At 62.2% G+C, this 18,894-nt stretch overlaps 1 protein-coding gene across 4 annotated transcripts; it reads right to left on the bottom strand.

Moving 5' to 3' along the window:
* Positions 1-3,029: 3,029 nt before the first annotated feature.
* MATK (megakaryocyte-associated tyrosine kinase) lies at positions 3,030-11,481 on the bottom strand. 4 transcript variants are annotated; one of them, XM_056113216.1, is made up of 14 exons: positions 11,263-11,481; positions 10,758-10,846; positions 10,174-10,233; positions 9,835-9,948; positions 9,602-9,717; positions 9,283-9,502; positions 8,450-8,543; positions 7,073-7,138; positions 5,435-5,534; positions 5,144-5,228; positions 4,118-4,191; positions 3,829-4,024; positions 3,408-3,494; positions 3,031-3,320 (listed from the first exon to the last, which is right to left on the bottom strand). In XM_056113216.1, the coding sequence occupies exons 2-14, from the start codon at positions 10,761-10,763 to the stop codon at positions 3,078-3,080; spliced, it is 1,461 nt and encodes a 486-aa protein (XP_055969191.1). In that variant the 5' UTR covers positions 10,764-10,846; positions 11,263-11,481; the 3' UTR covers positions 3,031-3,077. The 4 variants fall into 4 exon arrangements, with proteins under 4 accessions (XP_055969190.1, XP_055969191.1, XP_055969194.1 ...); XM_056113219.1 differs by having other exon boundaries at positions 10,766-10,846; positions 11,263-11,480; XM_056113215.1 differs by lacking the exons at positions 10,758-10,846; positions 11,263-11,481 and adding an exon at positions 10,328-10,511 and having other exon boundaries at positions 3,030-3,320.
* Between the last annotated feature and the right edge of the window lie 7,413 nt (positions 11,482-18,894).

Raw genomic sequence — 18,894 nt, forward strand, 5'->3', positions numbered from 1 at the left:
GGAACCTTGGGGCTGCTACAGCGTCCCCTCCACCCAAACGCCAGATGCTCTGGTGGTTCTGGAAGGAAATCTGCAGGCTGGCCGCGCCTCCTCCCTGCTCACTGGACGCTCCCTCCCCCGCCGGGCCACCCGCATCATTTGCGGGGGCACCTGAGAAGAGGCTTTTCTGCTTCCCGTCCAACAAACTCGAGCCTAACTGCCCCCCTCCCACACCCCTCCTCCAGGAGACCCTCCCTGATTTCTCCGTGGCCTTCGGCACCTGCCCCATCGCTGGCGGGCTGGTCTTGTCCCTACCTGCGCCTGAGCTTCAGGCTGGTGCAGCTTTGGGTAGTGGGGGGCCTAGAGGCCGCGTCAAGCGGACGCAGCTGGACAGAAGCCTTTTCTGTGGCGCTGCTGCTCTCGGAGCCGTCCTCACCGCCCCTCTCCCCAGCTGCTGACTGCCCTTGCCCCCTCCCAGAGGGACAGGACAGCAGAGACAGGCCAGCGGGTGGTGATGGGGGTGGGGTTTGTCTGACTCACGTGACCCGGTGTCCCCACCCTTCCCCATGACTGTAGACTGCCCTTCTGTGTCTCCCTCTCCCCTCTCTTCTCTCGCTCCACCCCACAGCCCTGCCCTGCTGCCATGGCTCCACCCACACCGTGCCCCTGCCCTGGCTCCACCTACACGGTGGCCCCACCCTACCCCTACCATGGCTCCACCCATACCGTGGCCCCGCCTCTGTGGTGGTTCCTCCCACTCTGGTTCTCATGTGTAGGATGGTTTTTTTTTTTCTGGTTTTTGGACCACACCACCAATGCTCAGGAGTTGTCTCCTGAGTCTTCACTCAGTTATTACTCCTGGCAGTGCTTAGGGGACCAGTGTGGGATGCTGGGGATTGCACCTGGGTTGGTCACATGCAAGACCAAGTGCCCTACCCACTGAACCATCTCTCTGGGAGAGAAAGTAAAGAGGCCCGTGACTGGAGAGATAGTCCAGCAGGTAGGGCGCTTGCCTTGCACGGGGCCAAGCGGGGCTTAATCTCTGGCCCCCTCTAAGGTCCCCTGAGCACTGCCAGGGGTGCTTCCTGAGTGCAGAGCCAGGAGCAAACCCTGAGTTTCGCCGGGTGTGGCCCGAAAGCCATACATATATCCATACATACATAAAGAGTACATCTTCTGGCTGGCCTGTGGTTCATTCCTGTCTTACCCAAGGAGGTGCTTATATTCTCCAGTATCAACAGGAAACTGAACTCCTGAGAGGTGGAGATTGGGCCCTTGGACAGGAAGCAGGTAGCATTTTAGCTGGGTTTTGAGGTATGACTAGGAGGTCAATCACTGAGTCAACGTTTATTGAGCACTTACTGTACGCCAGGTACTGTTTCACAGAAGCAAACAAGACAACCCCCTCCCCTGAGGCTATCAATGCCCCCTGGGTCACCCGCATGCCCCTCCGGAGGGGCATGCCACCCACTTTGGGAGAGACTGCTCAGGGTCTGTTCCAGGAGGTGTTGGGGATGCTGCATTGACAGGGCTGGAACCTGGGAGTCCTGCACGAAGAGTCTGAGCTCGGCTCTCCCTTGCCCTCCTGGTCCGTGTTTCACTGTGGAGCCCATGCATGCCTGGCTGGGGCTGGTGGTCCCAGGCCACTGAAATGCCCAGAGCTCACTTGGGCACGTGGGCAGTGCCAGGGAGCGATCTCGGCCTCGTGCCTGCAGGCACTTGTACCTCAGAGCTGTGCCCAGGGCCCCGCAGAAAGGACATTGGCAGAATACGAGGTAAGAGTTTGGGGAGGGGGGGGAGGAGGGGCTGGGTTCCCCATGAAGGGAGCTGATGGGGGTGGTGGCGGGTGTGCAGGGTGGGTGCTGGGAACAGGGAGGGCACACCAGGTGCCGGGGGGGGGGGGGCAGCAGGTGGGCCCGATCCCCAGAGCCCACCGGGAAAGGGGTGGGCATGGCATTCCACAGACGGACTGGCCCAAGAACCGCGGACGCCAGGGCAGATGGGAAATAATGAGAAAGAGGCTTGAGAATGCGCCTGGTCCCAGATTCTAGGGTGAGGGGGTGGGGGAATCTCACACCAGGGTACCCCCAAGACAGCAGGCGAGGGGCAGGAGTGAAAGAGGGAGAAAGCAGGGACGGAGGCAGGTCTGAAGGAGGTCACACGTAGAATAGAGAGGCTCAGGCATGGGGGGGGGCAGGGCCCGGAGCGGGGCATGGGTGGGGGAGCAAGGCAGGTGGGGGCAGGGAGGGGATAATTTTCTGACATCAACATCATCGCATCCTGTGAGTGGGGCTCCCTGGGACTGATTACTTGGGGTCAGGCTCTTCTTGGCGGGGGCTTGGGGCATAGAGTGGGTCTGGAAGACCCCTAGAGGTGCCAGGGATCGAAGCCAGGTCGGCCATGTGCAAGGCCAGCGCCCTCCCGCTGTGCTATTACTCCCCCCCCCCCCCCCCAGCTTGGTATTTCTCAGGCTCAGCTTTGGGGCTGGGGGAGCGAAGAAGAATGTGCTTTGGGCTACCCGGGTCCCCCCACCCCACTCAGGGGTCCTTACAAGCACCATGCTCACACCCCTCACACCCCCACCAGGGATGACTGAGGGGTGCAGGGAGCTCCAGGCCCCCAGAGCAGGGGCAGGAGGGGGCCTCGGGACTGACCTCCCCGTCAGCGGTCAGGGCATGGGGCTGTCCAGGTGGACACGAGGCCTCCCCCCAGCAACCCCAGGATCAGGGCGGGGTCTCAGCGTTCTCAGCCTGGATTCGGGGTCCACAGAGCTCCCATGAGGACCCCTGGGTGAGGCCGGAGGTGTGGGGAAGGGGCGGGGGGGTGGGGGGGTAGTATCTGGTGGTGCCACAGGGACACAGCGCCACCTGCCGGCAGCACCGCAGACTGAGCGAAGGGGACCCCGCTCCCCGCCCCCCTCCTCCAGCATGGACCGCGGGGGGCGGGGGGTCGCAGAGAGACTCACACCCCCAGTTCTCACAAACCATCTTTATCAGGCTCCATCCCTCCGTGTCCCTGGGCCTGGGGTGGGGGGGACTCCAGGGGCTCGCTCGACCCTGCCCGCCCCACACCTTGGTCTCTGGTCCCGGTCAGAGGCATCAGGGCTCCTGGCCGCGGGGCGAGGGGGCGTCCTCGGGGTCCTGCCCCCCGACGGCGGGGGCCGGGGCGCCCGCGCTGCGGAGCTCCCGAGCCAGCTTCTCGACCAGTTTGCGGAAGGGCGGCCGGCGCGCGGGCTCGGTCTCCCAGCAGCTGCCCATGAGCGCGTGCACGGGCGCCGGGCAGCCCTCGGGGGGCTCCATGCGGTACCCCTTCTCCACGGCCTCCGACACCTCCTTTAGCGACTGTGAGCACAGGTAGGGGACGCCCCCCATGACGTCAGAGCGCGGCTCCCAGGCCCGCGCGGGGACCCCAGCCCCTCCTCCACTCACCATCTTAGGATAAGGAGCTCGGCCGTATGAGAAGACCTCCCACAGCAGCACCCCGAAACTCCAGACATCCGACTTGCTGGAGAACTTCTGTGGGGCCCGAGATCCCGGCGATGAGGACGGGGGCGTTGCGGCAGCCCCTCGCCTCCTCCAGGAAGTACCTCTGGGTTGACCCAGCACACTCTGGACTCCTCCCGACTGAGTTCTGAAGTCCTCGCCCACCCCCCTCCAGCACCCCCCAGATGAGCCCAGAAGGGGCCAAGTCGGAGGCTGGAAAGTGGGGAAACCAAGGGTCCGATGGGACCACCCAGGAGATGGTCTCAAGGTCGCTAGGAGGAACAGTCGGGTTAGACCCTGCTTGGGACCACTCAGGAGCCGGGACCAGGAGCCCCCAGGTCCCACCCCCTACTCGGCAGGTGCTCACCCCGTGTTTGAGCGCCTCCGGGGCCGTCCATTTGACTGGCAGGCGGCTGGAGTCCAGCCCCTTGCGCTCGGCCTTGGCCAGACCGAAGTCGCTGACCTTGGCCACCAGGTCCTCAGAAATCAGGATGTTGCGGGCCGCCAGGTCCCGGTGCACCAGCTTCTTGCTCTCCAGGTACTCCATGCCCTCCGCCACGTGTCTGCGGAGGGCGGGCACCGGGCACCGGGCACCGTTCCCCTCTGGCCCTGGGAGCCCCTCCCACACCCTCCCGGCCCCCAGGACCCGCACTCACAGGGAGAACTGCAAAAGCTGGGGGGTGTTCACCAGGGCACGGCCCCGCGTGCGCAGGAAGTTCACCAGGTTACCCTGTGGGTGTTGGGGAGGGGGTTCAAGTATGCCCAGCCGGCTTCCAACACCTCCCACCCCCACATATGACCACGCCCACTCACGGCCAGCCCCACATAGCGGGTCCCCCGCGAGGCCGGCCCTCGAGATTGGCACCAACTATGATGGCACACACTTGGACAGATGCAAGCGCACATGCTCCTGCCCACCTTACAGTGAAGCGCACCCTCCCACCCCACCCCACCCCCGTCCCCACCGCCCCCGCAACAGCCTGACCTTACAGCCAGTCCTACCCAATCCCCCATTAGAACCTTAGATCATGCAGGCCCCGCCCCCAACACTCGGGCCCCGCCCCAACGCTCAGGCCCCGCCCCAACTGCTCAGGCCCCGCCCCCAACCGGGCAGGCCCGTACCGCTATGCTCATTCAGGCCCCGCCCCACCCATGCAGGCTACACCCCAACACTCAGGCTCCGCCCCAACCACTCAGACCCCACCCCCAGCTACTAGGTCATACCAACTTGCTCATGTAGGCCCCGCCCCACCCATGCAAGCCACGCCCTCGTCCACATAGGCCCCGCCTCACATATTTAAGCTCTGCCCCATTCACGTGGCCCCACTCCACTGCAGACCCACGCAGGTCCCACCCCACCCACCACTCAGACCCTGCCTACACCCACCCTCCTCAGGCCCATTTCGCCCCATGCCACACAGGCCTCGCCCACCTACGCAAGTCCTTGCCTTCACCCACACAGGCCCCGCCTGACGTATACAAGGCACACTCCCACCCACGTGGCCCCAGTCTACCTCAGACCCACGCAGGTCCTTCACCACCCACTCAGGCCCACTCTACTCGGCCCCAAGCAGGCTCTGTCGACACATACGCAGCTCCAGCCCCCCACCCACCCGACCTCAACAATGCAAGCCCCGCCCCCACCTCGGGCCCACGCAGACCCAGTCAGGCCCCGCCCCCACCTTGCTCACGTGCTCCATCACGATGTAGAGCCCCTGGTGCAGAATCACACCCAGGAGACGCACCAGGTTCTTATGCTGCATCTTCCTGGAGGCGGGCAGGGGTCAGGTGAGGAGGTGACCAGGACACACAGGCCCCCCCCACCACCCGCAACAGCGCAGATCCCGCCCCCAAACGCTCAGGCCCTGTACCACCTTGCTCATGCAGGCCCCGCCCCGCCCATGCAAGCCACACCCAAACACTCAGGCCCCGCCCAGGACGCTCTAACAAGACCTTGGGGCTGGGGGACTCACGTCATGACAGCGGTCTCGTCTAGGAAGGCCTGGGCCGTCACGTCGCACTTGATGTTCTTCACTGCCACCTTCTGGCCCAAGTACTCGCCCTGCAGGACGGCTGTGGGCAGAGACCAGGAGACAGACAAGGACGGACGCGCCCGGAGCCCGCTCCTGGCGGACCGCTGCCGCGCCCTAAACCGCCTCCTACTTGACCAGACCCTGAACTCGACGGTAGAGATTCGGCCAAGCCACGGGCCCACGCTGATTTTTTTTTGGCTTTTTATTGGGGCTCCTGCGTGTTGGGGCTCCAGAACTGCTTGGGAGGGAGGGACTGTGCCTGTGCTGTGGGCATCACCCGTATGCAAAACGTGTGTTCCAGCCCTTGGCCCCTCCTCCCCGCCCTGTGCTCAGGCTTTAAAGAGTTGTTGGAAAATTACACGCGGTCCACACCCCAGGGGCCGGAAACAGCTGCCTCAGCAGCCGTGGGCCACACCTGTGTATTTCCCTGTAGTCTCTGGCCTTAGGTGTGAGGAGACTGCCAGGCACCCCCCCAAGCCCACCCTGCTGTGCTTGGGGGTGAGCGGTCAATCCGGGTGTAGTCCCTCGGCCCCCTGCATGCAAAGCACAGGCTCAACCTGCCAGGCCCCTCCCATAATTTCCATTTTTCCTTTAATTTTTTTTTTTTTTTGGTGGTGCTCAGGGCTGACTCCTGGCTCTGCACCAGAGATCATTCCTGCATTCCTGGCAGACTCAGGGGACCTTATGGAGTGCCAGGGATCGTACTCAGGTCCAGCTATCCCCACTGCTTTTTTTGGGGGGAGGCACACCCGGCGGTGCTCAGGGGTTACTCCTGGCTCTGCCCTCAGGAATTACGCTTAGTGGGCTCAGGGACCCTAAGGGGTGCCGGGGATTGACCTCGCATCAGCCACATACAAGGCAAGCATCCTCCCCGATGTATTATCTCTATAGCACCCCAACTTTTTTTTCCTTTTTGGGTCACACCGGTGATGCACAGGGGTTACTCCTGGCTCTTCTCTCAGGAATTACTCCTGGCAATCATATGGGGATCATATGGGATGCTGGGAATCGAACCTGGGTTGGCTGCATGCAAGGCAAAGCCCTATGCGCTGTAACTATCGCTCTAGCCCCTAGCACCCCAACTTTTTCAACTGTCTTTTCCAAGTGGCCACCTGAGGCTCAGTCTCCAGCCTTACAGCAGGTGGATCTGTTTTTGCTTTTTCCGTTCTTTTGGAACCACAACCAGCAGTGCTCAGGGCTTACTCCTGGCTCTGTGCTCAGGGACCCTAAGGGGTGCCGGGATCGAACCCGGGTTGGCAGCATGCAAGGGAAGCACTATTTTCTCTATTGCTCTCTGTCCCTGAAAGTCAGTCTAAAGTCTGGTGACTCTAAAACCTCAGGAAGGGGCTGGAGCAATAGCACAGCGGGTAGAGCGTTTGCCTCGCACGCGGCTGACCCGGGTTCGATTCCCAGCATCCCATAGGGTCCCCCGAGCACTGCCAGGAGTGATTCCTGAGTGCAGAGCCAGGAGTAACCACTGAGCATCGCTGAGTGTGACCCAAAAAGCAAAACAAATAAATAAATAAATAAAAGCCCAGGAAGTTGCCCCATCTCCCTCTATCCCTGCACCCCACTCACCTCCAAACTCCCCTTCTCCGATCTGTGCTCCCAGGGTCAAATGTTGCAGGTTCAGTAACCAGCCGGCTGTGGGGTGAAGCCCATCAGAGGGGGAAAGGGGTCCCCAAGATCTGGCCCTACTTCTGGACCACTGCTGTTTCTCAATATGCCCCCGGTACCCCATTCCTGGGGGTACAGTGATGTTTAAAGTAACAGTCTGCCGTGGGCTGAGCAAACCGGGATCATGTAGGTGACCAGGACCCCCTCTTGGCCTTCTAGGAACACCACAGGAGGCTTAATGTGGCTCGGGGAGGGGGAGGTTACTCCCCATGGTGTTTGGGGGACCTTGTTTGGGGTGCAGGGGATTGAACCCCGGGCTCCCGCGTGCAAAGTCTGAACTCAGGGCTTTGAGCCATTTCCCCAGCCCCCAACTTTTATCTAGTAGCTGGAGACCTAGTGTCCCCCCCCCCAATGCTGTGGGTCTTCCTCTGAAGAATCTTTCTACATTGGGCCCACATCAGAGCAAACAAGGCAACAGACATGGATGTGGGTACAGCTTCCGGAATGTTCTGGAATCTTCAGGATTCTGAGGCATCACTCATGCTCTGGCCTCCCTGGTTCCTTTGGAATCAAGCACCGCTCCACTACCCTCCCACCCCCTGTGTTCTCCCCTCCTCTCTCCTCTAGAGGCTACAGTGGGCTTCTTCTTCTCCCTCCTCGAACCCCTCTGAGTGGGGTTACCCCTGGGGTACCATGGAGCCCAGTGATTCCTGCCCTCCTCACTCCTAACCGTTCTCCCCTGGAGATAGGCTCAAAAGGGGTGGCCATGGGAAGGCACCTTTGCTCCGGGCCTCAGTGCTGGGGGCAGGAAAAGCATTTCAGGGGACAGGAACAGAAGGAAGGATGGCCCCGAGGCAAGAGAGGAAATGGGATTCTCCACTCAGGGGGCCACAGAGGAAGGGGGGGCTCTGGTCCAGGGAGGAGGAGGTGAGCGGGATGGGAGGCTGGGGCAGGATGTGTCCAGAGCCTGGGCTTGGAGCCAGGGGGCAGGAGGGGCCTGGCCAGATTCAAGCAGGCCCGGGCTGGACAGCAGGAAGGGTGTTTGCGTGCTGGGTTAGATTCCCAGCAACACATCTGATACCCCCAGCAGCAGGGATCACCAGGAGCGCGGGGCCAGAAGTAACCCCTGGGCATTGCCAGGTATGGCCCCCAAACCCCAAAATCCAAACAAGCAGATCCAGGTTATTGGCTCTAGGGGACCTGGGAGGAAGAGAGGGACAGCAGGCTGGGCCCACTCAGGATGGGGGTCTGTGGGTCAGGGAGGTGGTGGGGTGACTGGCCCTGGTTCATGCCAGGCTGGGGGTGCAGGGTCCCGGGTGGGCCGGCAGCGTGTCGTACCCTTGGCCAGTTCCTCCTCGGCCGACCTGGTCCCCTGCATCCTCTTGGGTTTCGCAAGCTTGGTGCAGATGGCGCCCTGGTCTCGGCTGTAATGCTGTGGGCAGGGTGGGGGCGCAGGTGACCGGCAGCTCCCTCCTGGGGTGCTCTGCCCTTGGGGGGGTCTGGAGGGGGTGTGGGGGCGGGGGCCAGTGGGAGAAGGCTCCAAGCCCAGGAAGCACCAGGCTGGTTTCCATGGAGACCGGAGAGGATGAAGGCATGGAGCCGGCAAGACGGAGGGGGGCGGGGGTGATGTCTGGATCTGCGTCAATGTGGAGGTTCCTGGGGATCCCTAGAGGAGTCACCCCCATTTCTGGAGGTGGAACGTGGAGAACTCACACCGCCGCCACTCTCCTGCACCCCGGGGGCACCTTTGGGGGGGCCACCACTAGAACCGCACTGGGGGAGGGGGCTCTACAGCCCCCCAAGTCCATCCGCAACTGAGACTTAGAAGGATCAGGTGCAGGGGAGTTGGAGGCAGGGGAGGTGTGACGCTCGGGTCCCCTGTCCCGCCGCACCCCCCTGTGTCCACGAGAACGGAGTGGGGGATGGGGTTGCGGGGCTGGGGTTCCCCCCCAGCACCTCTACCATGTCAATGAGGCCGAAGCCGGGGATGGGGGTGTGGTGTGGGGGGGCTGCGGTCCATGAGGCGGAAGCGGGGGATGGGAACACAGGGCTGGGGTTCCCCCCTCCCGGGGCACCTGTGCAATCAATGTCCATGAGGCTGGAACAGGACATGGGGGTGCGGGGCTGGGGTCCCCCCGCCCCCGCCCCGCCCCCCCCCCCCCCCCGCGCACCTCCACCATATCCATGAGGTTACTGAAGGTGACGGTCTCGTCGATGGTCAGGTGGCCGTCGCGGCACAGCACGCGGTAGTGGATGACGTCGCGGCTGAAGCTGACGCACAGCACGTAGTCGCCGGGGTGCCGCGCCGACTCGCGCACCAGGAACAGCCCGTCCTCGGGGGGCTGCAGCAGCTGCACGGCCTCCTGGCCCGAGATCTTCCCGTGGAACCAGCTGCAGCAGCGGAGCGGGGCGGGCTGGGTCGGGCTGGGTCGGGCCGGGTCGGGGGCATGGGGGGCCCTCCCCCACTAGACCCCACCCGCCCCCACTCACGGCATGAGGCTGAGCTTCGGGTCGGCCGAGAGGGCCTCGCGCTCCCGCAGCGCCCCGGCCGCCAGCAACCCCTCCTGGCCGCTCTCATGGTGCTTGGCGCGGTACCAGCTCTTGCTCTGTCGATGGGAGTCGGGGGTAGGCTGGTGGGGGAGGTGACGGAGGAGGTGCGGGGGAGGGGGGCCCCCAACCCCCCCGGAGGGGACTCTCACTCGTCCCCAGGGTTCCCCACGCACCTCGCAGGCCTCCAGGATGGTGACCACGTCCCCCTTGCGGAAGGCCAGTTCCCCAGGCTTCGGCCGCGTGTGCTCACATTTGGTGATGCACTGGGTGCCCGGCGCCCAGCGCCGCTAACGGGACGGACGGGGCGGGCAGGAGCAGGCCCCGGACAGAGACACACAGACACAGAGGGACAGAGGGACGCGTGAGAGAGGGCAAGTGAACACAGGATGGACACCAGCGCAGGACAATGCCGGGCTACGCACACGGAAGGGGCCGCGGGGGGCCACAGTACCGCCTCCCCCCGGGGTGGGGAAGCCCAACAAGGGGGGCAGCCTCCCACTCTGGGTACTCACCGTGGGCATCCTGGCTGTGATGGGCGGAGGGTGCCAGTCACGGAGGAAACGGGGGCTCACCTGCGGGGGGGGCAGGCTCAGTCAGGGGAGGGGGTGGTCACTTCGGCTCTTGCGGGGGGGTGGGGCTGAGTCCCCAGGTGGGGGTGGTCTTTACCCTCTGTGCAGCATCCGTGCCAAGTGCCTTCAAGGCCCCTCGCCCGGCCATGGTCCCTCTAAGGAAACTGAGGCACTCGGAGGCACTCAGCAAGTGGCCAGAGTGTGAGGGCTGGGCTCAGGGCCCAGCGGTTGGTACGGTGGGTGGGGACTTGGGCGCTGCCCATTCGACTTCTTCCTCTTTCCTGGGAAGAGGGCAGGGGCAGGGCCGGGCGGGATGATTCAAGGTCACCCCTGGGATCTCTGACCCTGGGGTGGGGCAGCCCGGCCGGGGCACCCGGGCCTCGGATCCCCCACTTGGCATAGAGACCCTGGCAGGGCGGCAGGTAAGGATGGAGGGGGCTTCCCGTGGGCCTCAGGACGGGTGGCCTGGGGGGAGGCGGGGGGGGGGGGTGAGTCTCCGGCCCTCCTCCACCCCCACGTGTACTCACACACATACCGCTCCATGTACACACGATCACACACAGAAAACACACGGGGCGCGGGCGCGGGTGGCCCCAGGCGCGCACAGCACGGCCACCTAGACACAGGGGCGCACACGCACGGGGCTGGACCCTGGGAAACCGCGCACCTGGGACCCCCCCCCCCAACACACACTCCGGGACACCTGCGCTCCGCTCCCCCCACCCCATTCCGCGCCACCCCGCCAAGCCGGGCACGCGCATGTCTGCCTCACTCGCCTCCACGTGGACGCGCGATGCGCACGGAGCGGGTGGGGGGCTGCAGACGCGCTCACCGCACCCAGAAAAAGACCCCACGCTCCACCCCGCTGCCGATCACCTCCCAGCCCCCCTGGCCCGGGCCGTGCACCTGCACCCGCGCGCCCCCGCCGCCGCCCCCTCCCGAGCCCAGTCCAGGGGGTCCTTGGGGTTGCCCTCCCCCCAGATCCCTCCCCCACCCCGTCTCTTCCCCAACCCCCACCAGAGCCGAGCTCACCTGCTTAGGGGGCGCCCCCGGGCCGCGCCCCGCGCCCGCCCCGAGCAGGGCTCCCGCGCGCCGGCTGCGCACCCCGAGGCGGCCCCGGAGGTACAACTTGGAGCAAGTTGCTCCGTTTCCTCATTTTGGGGGGTTGGGGTGGAGGGCTGGGTGGGGGGAGCTGCAGGCTGGGCGGCCCGGGAGGCCCCCGCGGGTCCTAGCGCCCGCCGCACTGCGGTCTGCGGGGCGCGCGCCGCCGCCCGCCCCTCCCCGCCGCACCCCCGCGCTCCCCCGCGCGCCTCCCGCGCCGCCCGGCACCCCGGTTCCGGGAGCGGACGAGGGGCGGGGGGAGGCCCTGTACCCCAGCTCCCCGCAGCGTCTCCCCCATCCCGTGCCGGGAGCAGAGGAAGGACGGAGCTGCCCGGCCGTGGGGGTAAGCAAGTCTCAGAGCGGGCTGTGATTGCAGGGGCCTCGGTGGGCGGACGGCGACGCGCCTGGCAGGACTTGGCGCTCCAGAGGACCCCTCAGCGCTGGCTGCAAAGCCAGCACGCGGCCACGCCAACCGCTCTCAGAGTCAGCAGTGAGAGAAAATGGGGGCGACGAAGAAAGAGCCCAGGTGGACCTGCTAGCTCCCCCACCCCCCACTCCGCCCGGTGAGTGCCGGCTGGCCGGACATGCTGTGTGGAGGACCCCCCTCCCACGCCCACCCACTATTTTTTTTTCTCTTCTTGGCTTTTTGGGTCACACCTGGAAGTGCTCAGGGGCTACTCCTGGCTCTGCACTCAGGAATCATTCCTGACGGTGCTTGGGGGACCCTGTGGGGTCGCCAGCGTGCAAGGCAAGCGCCCTCCCCGCTGTATTATGGCTCAGGCCCTGTCCAGAGGATGGTGCTGTCCCTTCCCCGCTCTCTGATCCGTCCCTGGACAGGGTGGTTTGGTGGCTGCACCTCTGGGCTTGGCATCAGATCAGGGACAGCGTGCGGGGGCGGGGCCAGCAAGGGTGAAAACCCTCTGGAGAGATGGTCCATCCAGGAGAGCATTTGCTTTGCAAGCAGCTGACGGGGTTCGGCACCCCATAGGTCCCCCGAGCACCACGAGGAGTGCTGGCTGAGAGCAGAGCTGGCGTAACCCCCGAGCACTGCTGAGTGTAGCCCCCCAAACAAATACATAAATAAAAATGAGATCAAGTGTGTGTGTTGCTGTGGATCAAACCCAAGGCTTCATGTGGGCAAGGCTAGTACTGCTACCACCGAACCACAAGAAGGATTCCTGCAACGCAGGGGCCCCTCCGCCAGCCAACTGTCAGCATCCCCCCCCACCCCCGCACACACACAGGGACCAAGGAGGTTGGGGTCCCTTAATATGACCGACAGCCATGACCTGCCCAGAGAAACAGCCTGGGATGAAGATGGCCAGAGGAGATCTGTCAGTGTGTTCACTCTCTTGGCGCCAGGCACCTGGGTGAGGGGGGCTGCACGCGAGCATACGAGAGCACCCCTGTACCTCCACACGTTTCAGGGAGTTTAACAGATCAGGGAGACTTTGTGCAGCTAGATAGGAAGAAATTCAAAGGGTTCAACTTCCTCTCTCATCTCCTCTCTCTCGTCTCCCCTTTTCCCTCCCTCCCTCCCTCCCTCCCTCCCTCCCTTCCTTCCTTCCTTCCTTCCTTCCTTCCTTCCTTCCTTCCTTCCCTTCTTTCTTTGTTTTCAGTGCTCCAGCTGTGCCAGCGGTGCTCAAGGCTTACTCCTAGTTCTGTGATCAGGAATCAGCCCTGGAGGGGCTTGGGGGGACCCTATGGGCTGCCGGGGATCAAACCTGCATCAGACGCATACAAGTGGAGAAGACAAGTGCCCTCCCCACTGTGCTATCTCTTCCCAGCTTCCTCACTCTTTATTTATTTTCTTATTTTAATGTAGGAGTATTGCTATTTATCAGCCATTGATTAGGCTGATTGAATTGGGCATGAAGTCCACTTCCTCACTCTTTAAAACTACAATTCTTAGTTTCTGAGTAATACATGCACTTCCAGCCCCCTGATTCCTGGGTTTCATCCTCTGCAAAGTCCTCCAGAAGGAGGAAGGTGGGTTTTTTTTTTTTTTTTTTTTGCTTTTTGAGTCACTCCTGGAGATGCTTGGGGCATAGTCCTGTCTCTGCACTCAGAAATCACTCCTGATGGTGCTCAGAGGAACCTGTGGGGCGTCGGGATCAAACCTGGGTTGCAAGGCAAGTACCTTCCTCACTGGACTATTGCTCTGGCCCCAGATGAAGACTTTTAGAAGAACCAAAAGCGTGGCTTGGACTGGCGAAGGCTCCTGGACACACCTGTGCCAGCTGCCTGGACTCCCCAGGTCCCTCTCTCTGGAAGATGGGGGGCACTCCCAGGTGTGGGCAGGGGTTTGAGTTCAGGGATCACTCCTGTGGGTTGGGGTCCTATGGGGTGCTGCAGATCGAACCCACGTCAGCCACGTGAGGCAAATGTACTGTACATATTGTTCTGTCCCGCGTCACCTGTGCTTGGCTTACCTTTGTGCTTCATCTCCTCAGGATGGCTTCTGTCCTTGCGACTTGAAGACGCCCTAACAGTGGTTGTGGGGGCCAAAATTGGGGTAGGAAAATGACCAAACTCGATGTGTGGAACTGCAAGCCCGATCACCCGAAGCCCAGCGGGAAGCAGGGTCTTCTGGGTGTCTCTTTCCAAAAGCCCAGAGTTGTGACTCCAGCCACAAGGGTTAAGAAATGGAGGCAAAGTCTTTTGCCAGCGTTCCAGAACGGACTCAGCCCAGAAGTCTGTGGTCTTCTCTGGTAGGTTCGAATCTTCTTTGAGACAGGGCACAACTCTTATTCTCTTTTTCCTAATAGGAATGGAGATCATTGCATCATTGCAAGCAACAAACCAAGGGGGGATGTGTATGTGTGTGTGTGTGTGTGTGTGTGTGTGTAAGAGAGACAGAGAGAGAGAGAGAGGGGAGAGAGAGATGTGCACTTTATTGGATGCATCAGTTAGGATTGGGTTGCACAGGATTTAAGTTCCTACATACTAGAGGTCTGAATTAGAAATGATCCCTTCTGAGGGAGGCAGTATCGTGGTCTGAGGCGTCTGCCATCTCACTGTTCGGCCTTTCACAGCACTGGAACTTGCACCTCTTCATCCAAAGTGGCTGCTTGAGCTCCAGCCGTCCCACCTGCATTCCAGTCAATCAGTAGCAGGAAGTGGGTCCCGAAGAGGGCGTCTCTTCCCTTTAAGGATTCTTTCACCCTGTTGGGTGGAGGTAGCCACGTGGCCAAGCCGTGTCGCAGGGGAAGCTGGGAAATGTAGTCTTTGTAGGGGCAAAGAAGCCGGTGGGATTACTGGTCTTCTCTTTGTATTCCCAGAAGCGTCCAAGAATCCACAACCACCCAGACTATGCTGGACCCTGCTTTTCACTTCCGCTCTGCACAGTGTGTGCGTGTGCGTGGGTGTGCATGCGAGTGTGTGTGCGCCTGTGTGTGCACATGGCTTTGTGCGTGTGCATGCGTGTGTGCGCGTGAGTGTGTGAGCCCTTGTGTGTGCCTGTGTGTGCAAGTGTGTGTGTGTGTGCAGTACAAGTGTCCGTGCCAGTGTGTGCGTGGGGGAGTACGTGTGCACATGTGGGGGTGCATGTGCACGTGTGTGTGTGCGTCTGCAATCCATATACCGTCTGATGGAATATATATTTGGGTCACACCTGGCGATGCACAGGGGTTACTCCTGGCGGTGTTCAGGGGACCATATGGGATGCTGGGAATCGAACCCGGGTCGGCCGTGTGCAAGGCAAACGCCCTACCCGCTGTGCTATCTCTCCAGCCCCTGATGGAGTATTTTTCTTGTTTATCTAGTCTTCCTTAACTGCATCCTTTTTAGACCAGCTCCCCAAGGGGCTAGGGGCGAATCTGCTCACTGCTTTGGCCTCTGCTCCTAGCACAGAGCAGGTGCTCAGGGCTCATCTTACCACTGGGCTGTCGGGGATGTGGGTTGTTCATAAATAGTACCTAGGACCTGTTGTTCCCTTGCACAGATGAGAAGACAGAGGCTGGAGGCTTGCCCTGGTCACAGGAGGGGGTGGTGGCGCTGGGCATGACCAGGTCTCTGCAGTCCTTGTGCCCGCGCACGCCCTGTGGGGTATCCGGGGAGAGAATGTGCCCAGGGTTTGGGCGTGGGGGAGGCAAATGGGAGCAGGGCCTGGCAGGTGGGCACGGCTGAGCGTGCAGGCCTTCTGCTGTGCAGATCCTCGCTGAAAGTGGCCGCCTGGGGCCATCCTATCACCTGTCCCAATTAGCAATTAGTGTAACCTTTAAATTTAGCTCCTTCCTGAGAGCCATCAGCCAGGGTGCCCGCGGGGAACATGCTGCTCTTTCGAGGAAAGATGCTGGCTTGCGTTGCTGGCCTCACTGCCCGCTGGTGCTGAGCCCACGTGCCAGGCATGTGTCCGAATGCTCCAGCCGGCCGCTGATGGGGAGGAGGTGACCGGGCACAGAAGATGGCGTGTGTCTCTCTCCACTGCCGTCCTCTCTCCAGTCTCGCTGACCATCAGGGCCTTCACCCTGTGTCTTTCTGTGTCTTTTTTTTTTTTTTTTGCTTTTTGGGTCACACCCGGCGATGCTCAGGGGTTACTCCTGGCTCTGCACTCAAAATTACTCCTGGAGGTGCTCGGGGGACCATATGGGATGCTGGGATTCGAACCTGGGTTAGCTGTGTGCAAGGCAAACGCCCTACCCACTGCACTATTGCTCCAGCCCCAATTTTTGTGTCTTTTCTTTGTTTTTATTTGGGGGCCACACCCAGCGATGCTCAGGAATTACTCCCGGCAGTGCTCGGGGGACCATATGGGATGCTGGGAATCGAACCCGGGTCAGCCGCGTGCAAGGCAAATGCCCTACCCGCTGTACTATCGCTCCAGTCCCAGGCTTCTTATTTTTGTGGGGACAACTGGACCTGGCTGGACCACCCCCACCCCCCGCCCTGTGTGACTCAAGCTCCTCACTCTGCTTTTCTCTCTTCGCCAGATGTGGGCTGGGACTTCCAAGGACAAGTGAAGTGAACAGAGACAGGAGTGAAAAGTTGGGGGAGAGGAAGGTAGAGAACAGACTCAGACCTAGCCCTGAGTCTGTCCCATCCCTGTCCCTAGACTACAGCATTTGCGACGTCAGGGCTGGAGAGATAGTACAGCGGGGAGGGCACTTGCCTTGCACGCAGTTGACCAGGGTTCGATCCCTGACATCCATAGGAGCCCCCCGGGGGGTCTGATCATTGCTCTTTTTTTTTTACCAGCTGCTCCTGACTCTGTCTTGGGGGTTCCTCACCCAGTCAGGGCTCCGGGGGGTCTTCCCGGGAGCCCCGTGCTCCGGCCCCGGTCCCCAACGGTGCCTTTCATGACCGAGCCCTCCTCACAGCCCTGCTGGGTGGGCGACGCTCACCGGCCCCTCGTTCCCTGGAGTCGGGGGAGGCGACACCCCGGGCCGATCTGTTCCCGTGTCAGGCTGGCAGCAGAGCTCGCCGCACCCCCGCCGATGCGCAGCAGCTGGTGGCTCAGCCCACAGCAGGGGCACGTGCCTGCTGCGCGCATATGGCCCCAGGGCGCCCACCCGCTCCCCTTCCCCAGGGCGCTGCTGGCCCAGGGGCTGAGTGGGAATCCAGGGTGGGTGTTAAACGGGTGAAAATGGGGAAGGGAGGCTGGGGCAACGGGCAGGGCTGGATGCGAAGCTGGTGTGCGGCTAGTGCAGCTTGGTTTTGTTTGGCTGACTCCTTGCTCTGTGCTCAGGGATCACTCCCCTGGCAGTGCTCAGAGGACCCGATGGGATGTCGGGGATGGAACCTGGTTTGACTGCGTGCAAGGCCAGTGCCCTCCCTGCTGGACTATTGCTCCGGTCCCATTTTTTGTTTTTTTTTCTTGGTTTTTGTGTCACACCCGGCGATGCACAGGGGTTCCTCCTGGCTCTGCACTCAGGAATCACTCCTGGCAGTGCTCAGGGGACCCTATGGGATGCTGGAGATAGATACCGGGTCGACTGCTTGCAAAGTAAATGCCCTACCTGCTGTACTATCGCTCCAGCCCTTTAAAACTTTTTGTTTTTGGTGTTTTTTTAATTTTCATTGCAGGGGGTGGGGGCTTTGAAGCAATTCTCGGCGGCCCTGGGGACCCCTCCTAGCAATTCTTGGCCACTGGCCCACTTCAGGGCCCTGGGGTGCAGGGGGTTGTCCAGGTCTCTCATTTGGTGTGGAGAGCCCCCTGCAGAGCCTGGGGGCCCTGTGGTACCAGGGATAAAACTGGGCCGTTCACATGCGCCCCAGCCACCGTCCTGACTCTCTGACCCTCACAGAAGTGATCTGAGGGGGCTGGAGCGATAGTACAGCGGGTAGGGCATTTACCTTGCACGCGGCAGACCCGGGTTCGATCCCCGGCATCCCATATGGTCTCCCAAGCACCGCCAGGAGTAATTCCTGAGTGCAGAGCCAGGAGTCAGACCTGAGCACAGCCAGGTGTGCCCACTCCTAAATAAAGCAGCAGCCCGGCCTGGCTCTGAGAAGGGGGGTCCTGCCTGTGTGTCCGGCAGGCATGCAGTGCCCTTGCTGGGTGTCCATGGGCACCTACTATTCTGGGCTCCTCTCTGCCCCCTCCCCCCCAGTGGTGCCTGGAATAGCTCTGAGCTTTGCTTGTAGCTCCCCCCCGCTCCCCCCGCCCCCCGCCACCACCACCAGAGGATGGTGGGAGCCTTGCAGTCCAAGAGTTTCTCCCCCAACTCTTGCTTAGTTGCCCTCTTCTCCAGGAAGCCTTCCAGGCCTTCACCTTCCCATTGAAAGTCTCTGTTGCTCCCGTTGCCTGTCTCTTGGCTCTGTTGCTCCCGTTGCCTGTCTCTTGGGCCAGGCCAGGGTGGGTTCCCTCACAGGGGTCTGCACATGTGAGCCAGGGGTGTGTACGTGGGCAGAGGCAGGACCCCAAAGTGGAGCTGGCCTGGGGGTGGGGGGGAAGGAGCACAGGTACACAGCAGATGAGTAGCACTTTATTCCCTGCCTGGGGCCCACACAGCTATGACACGGGCGCTGGCTTGGCCTCTCCTTCCAAACCTTGGGGCAGTTGGCCAAGAAAATGAGTAAGGTGGGGGAAGGGTGGCCGGGGTCCCCCCACCCAGGTCCACCAGTGCCTGGCACCAGGCACAGCCCTGGGAACTCCGTGCCCAGAGGCTGGCCTGGGTCAGTGAGGATTGGGGGAGGTGGCACCCCCAGTCCCCACCCCCGTGAACAGGAGGGGGGAGCATCTCCCTCCCGAACTGTGGAAGGCACTCAGTGGTTTGGGGCTGGGGGGGTCACTGGGAAGGGGGTGACAGATGACGTTCCCCACACCCAGGGTCTGCGCTGGGACCCGTGCCCGGGCCAGTCCGCCAATCTGGAGAGGCTGCGTGAGGTTTGCAGTAGCTGGGTTTGGGGGCCCGGGGGGCACCCCTGGGCCCTGCTCCTCCCGGCCTGCGCGCCGCCTGCCCGTTTTCCCCCGAACAAGGACCCCAGTATCCAGATGGGGAGGGGGCCAGCACGGGGGACGGGCCGGCGGTTAGGGGTGGGGGAGGATGCTTCGACTCTGCTCAGGGCCTAAAGCGAAGGAGGAAGGGAGCGTTGCCGCCTTGCTGCGTGCGACTTCCGGTC

This window comes from Sorex fumeus, unplaced genomic scaffold, assembly GCF_029834395.1.
Source record: "Sorex fumeus unplaced genomic scaffold, SorFum_2.1 ptg000019l, whole genome shotgun sequence".
In the NCBI taxonomy this organism is placed as follows: domain Eukaryota; kingdom Metazoa; phylum Chordata; class Mammalia; order Eulipotyphla; family Soricidae; genus Sorex; species Sorex fumeus.

Coding starts and splice junctions, on each gene's coding strand:
- MATK (XM_056113215.1), bottom strand. CDS start 10,378: ATGGCCGGGCGAGGGGCCTTGAAGGCACTTGGCACGGATGCTGCACAG. Junction 5,535..7,072: donor CGGAGAAGGGGAGTTTGGAG/GTGAGTGGGGTG, acceptor CTCTGCCCACAG/CCGTCCTGCAGGGCGAGTAC. Junction 4,192..5,143: donor TGATGGAGCACGTGAGCAAG/GTGGGGGCGGGG, acceptor CAACACCCACAG/GGTAACCTGGTGAACTTCCT.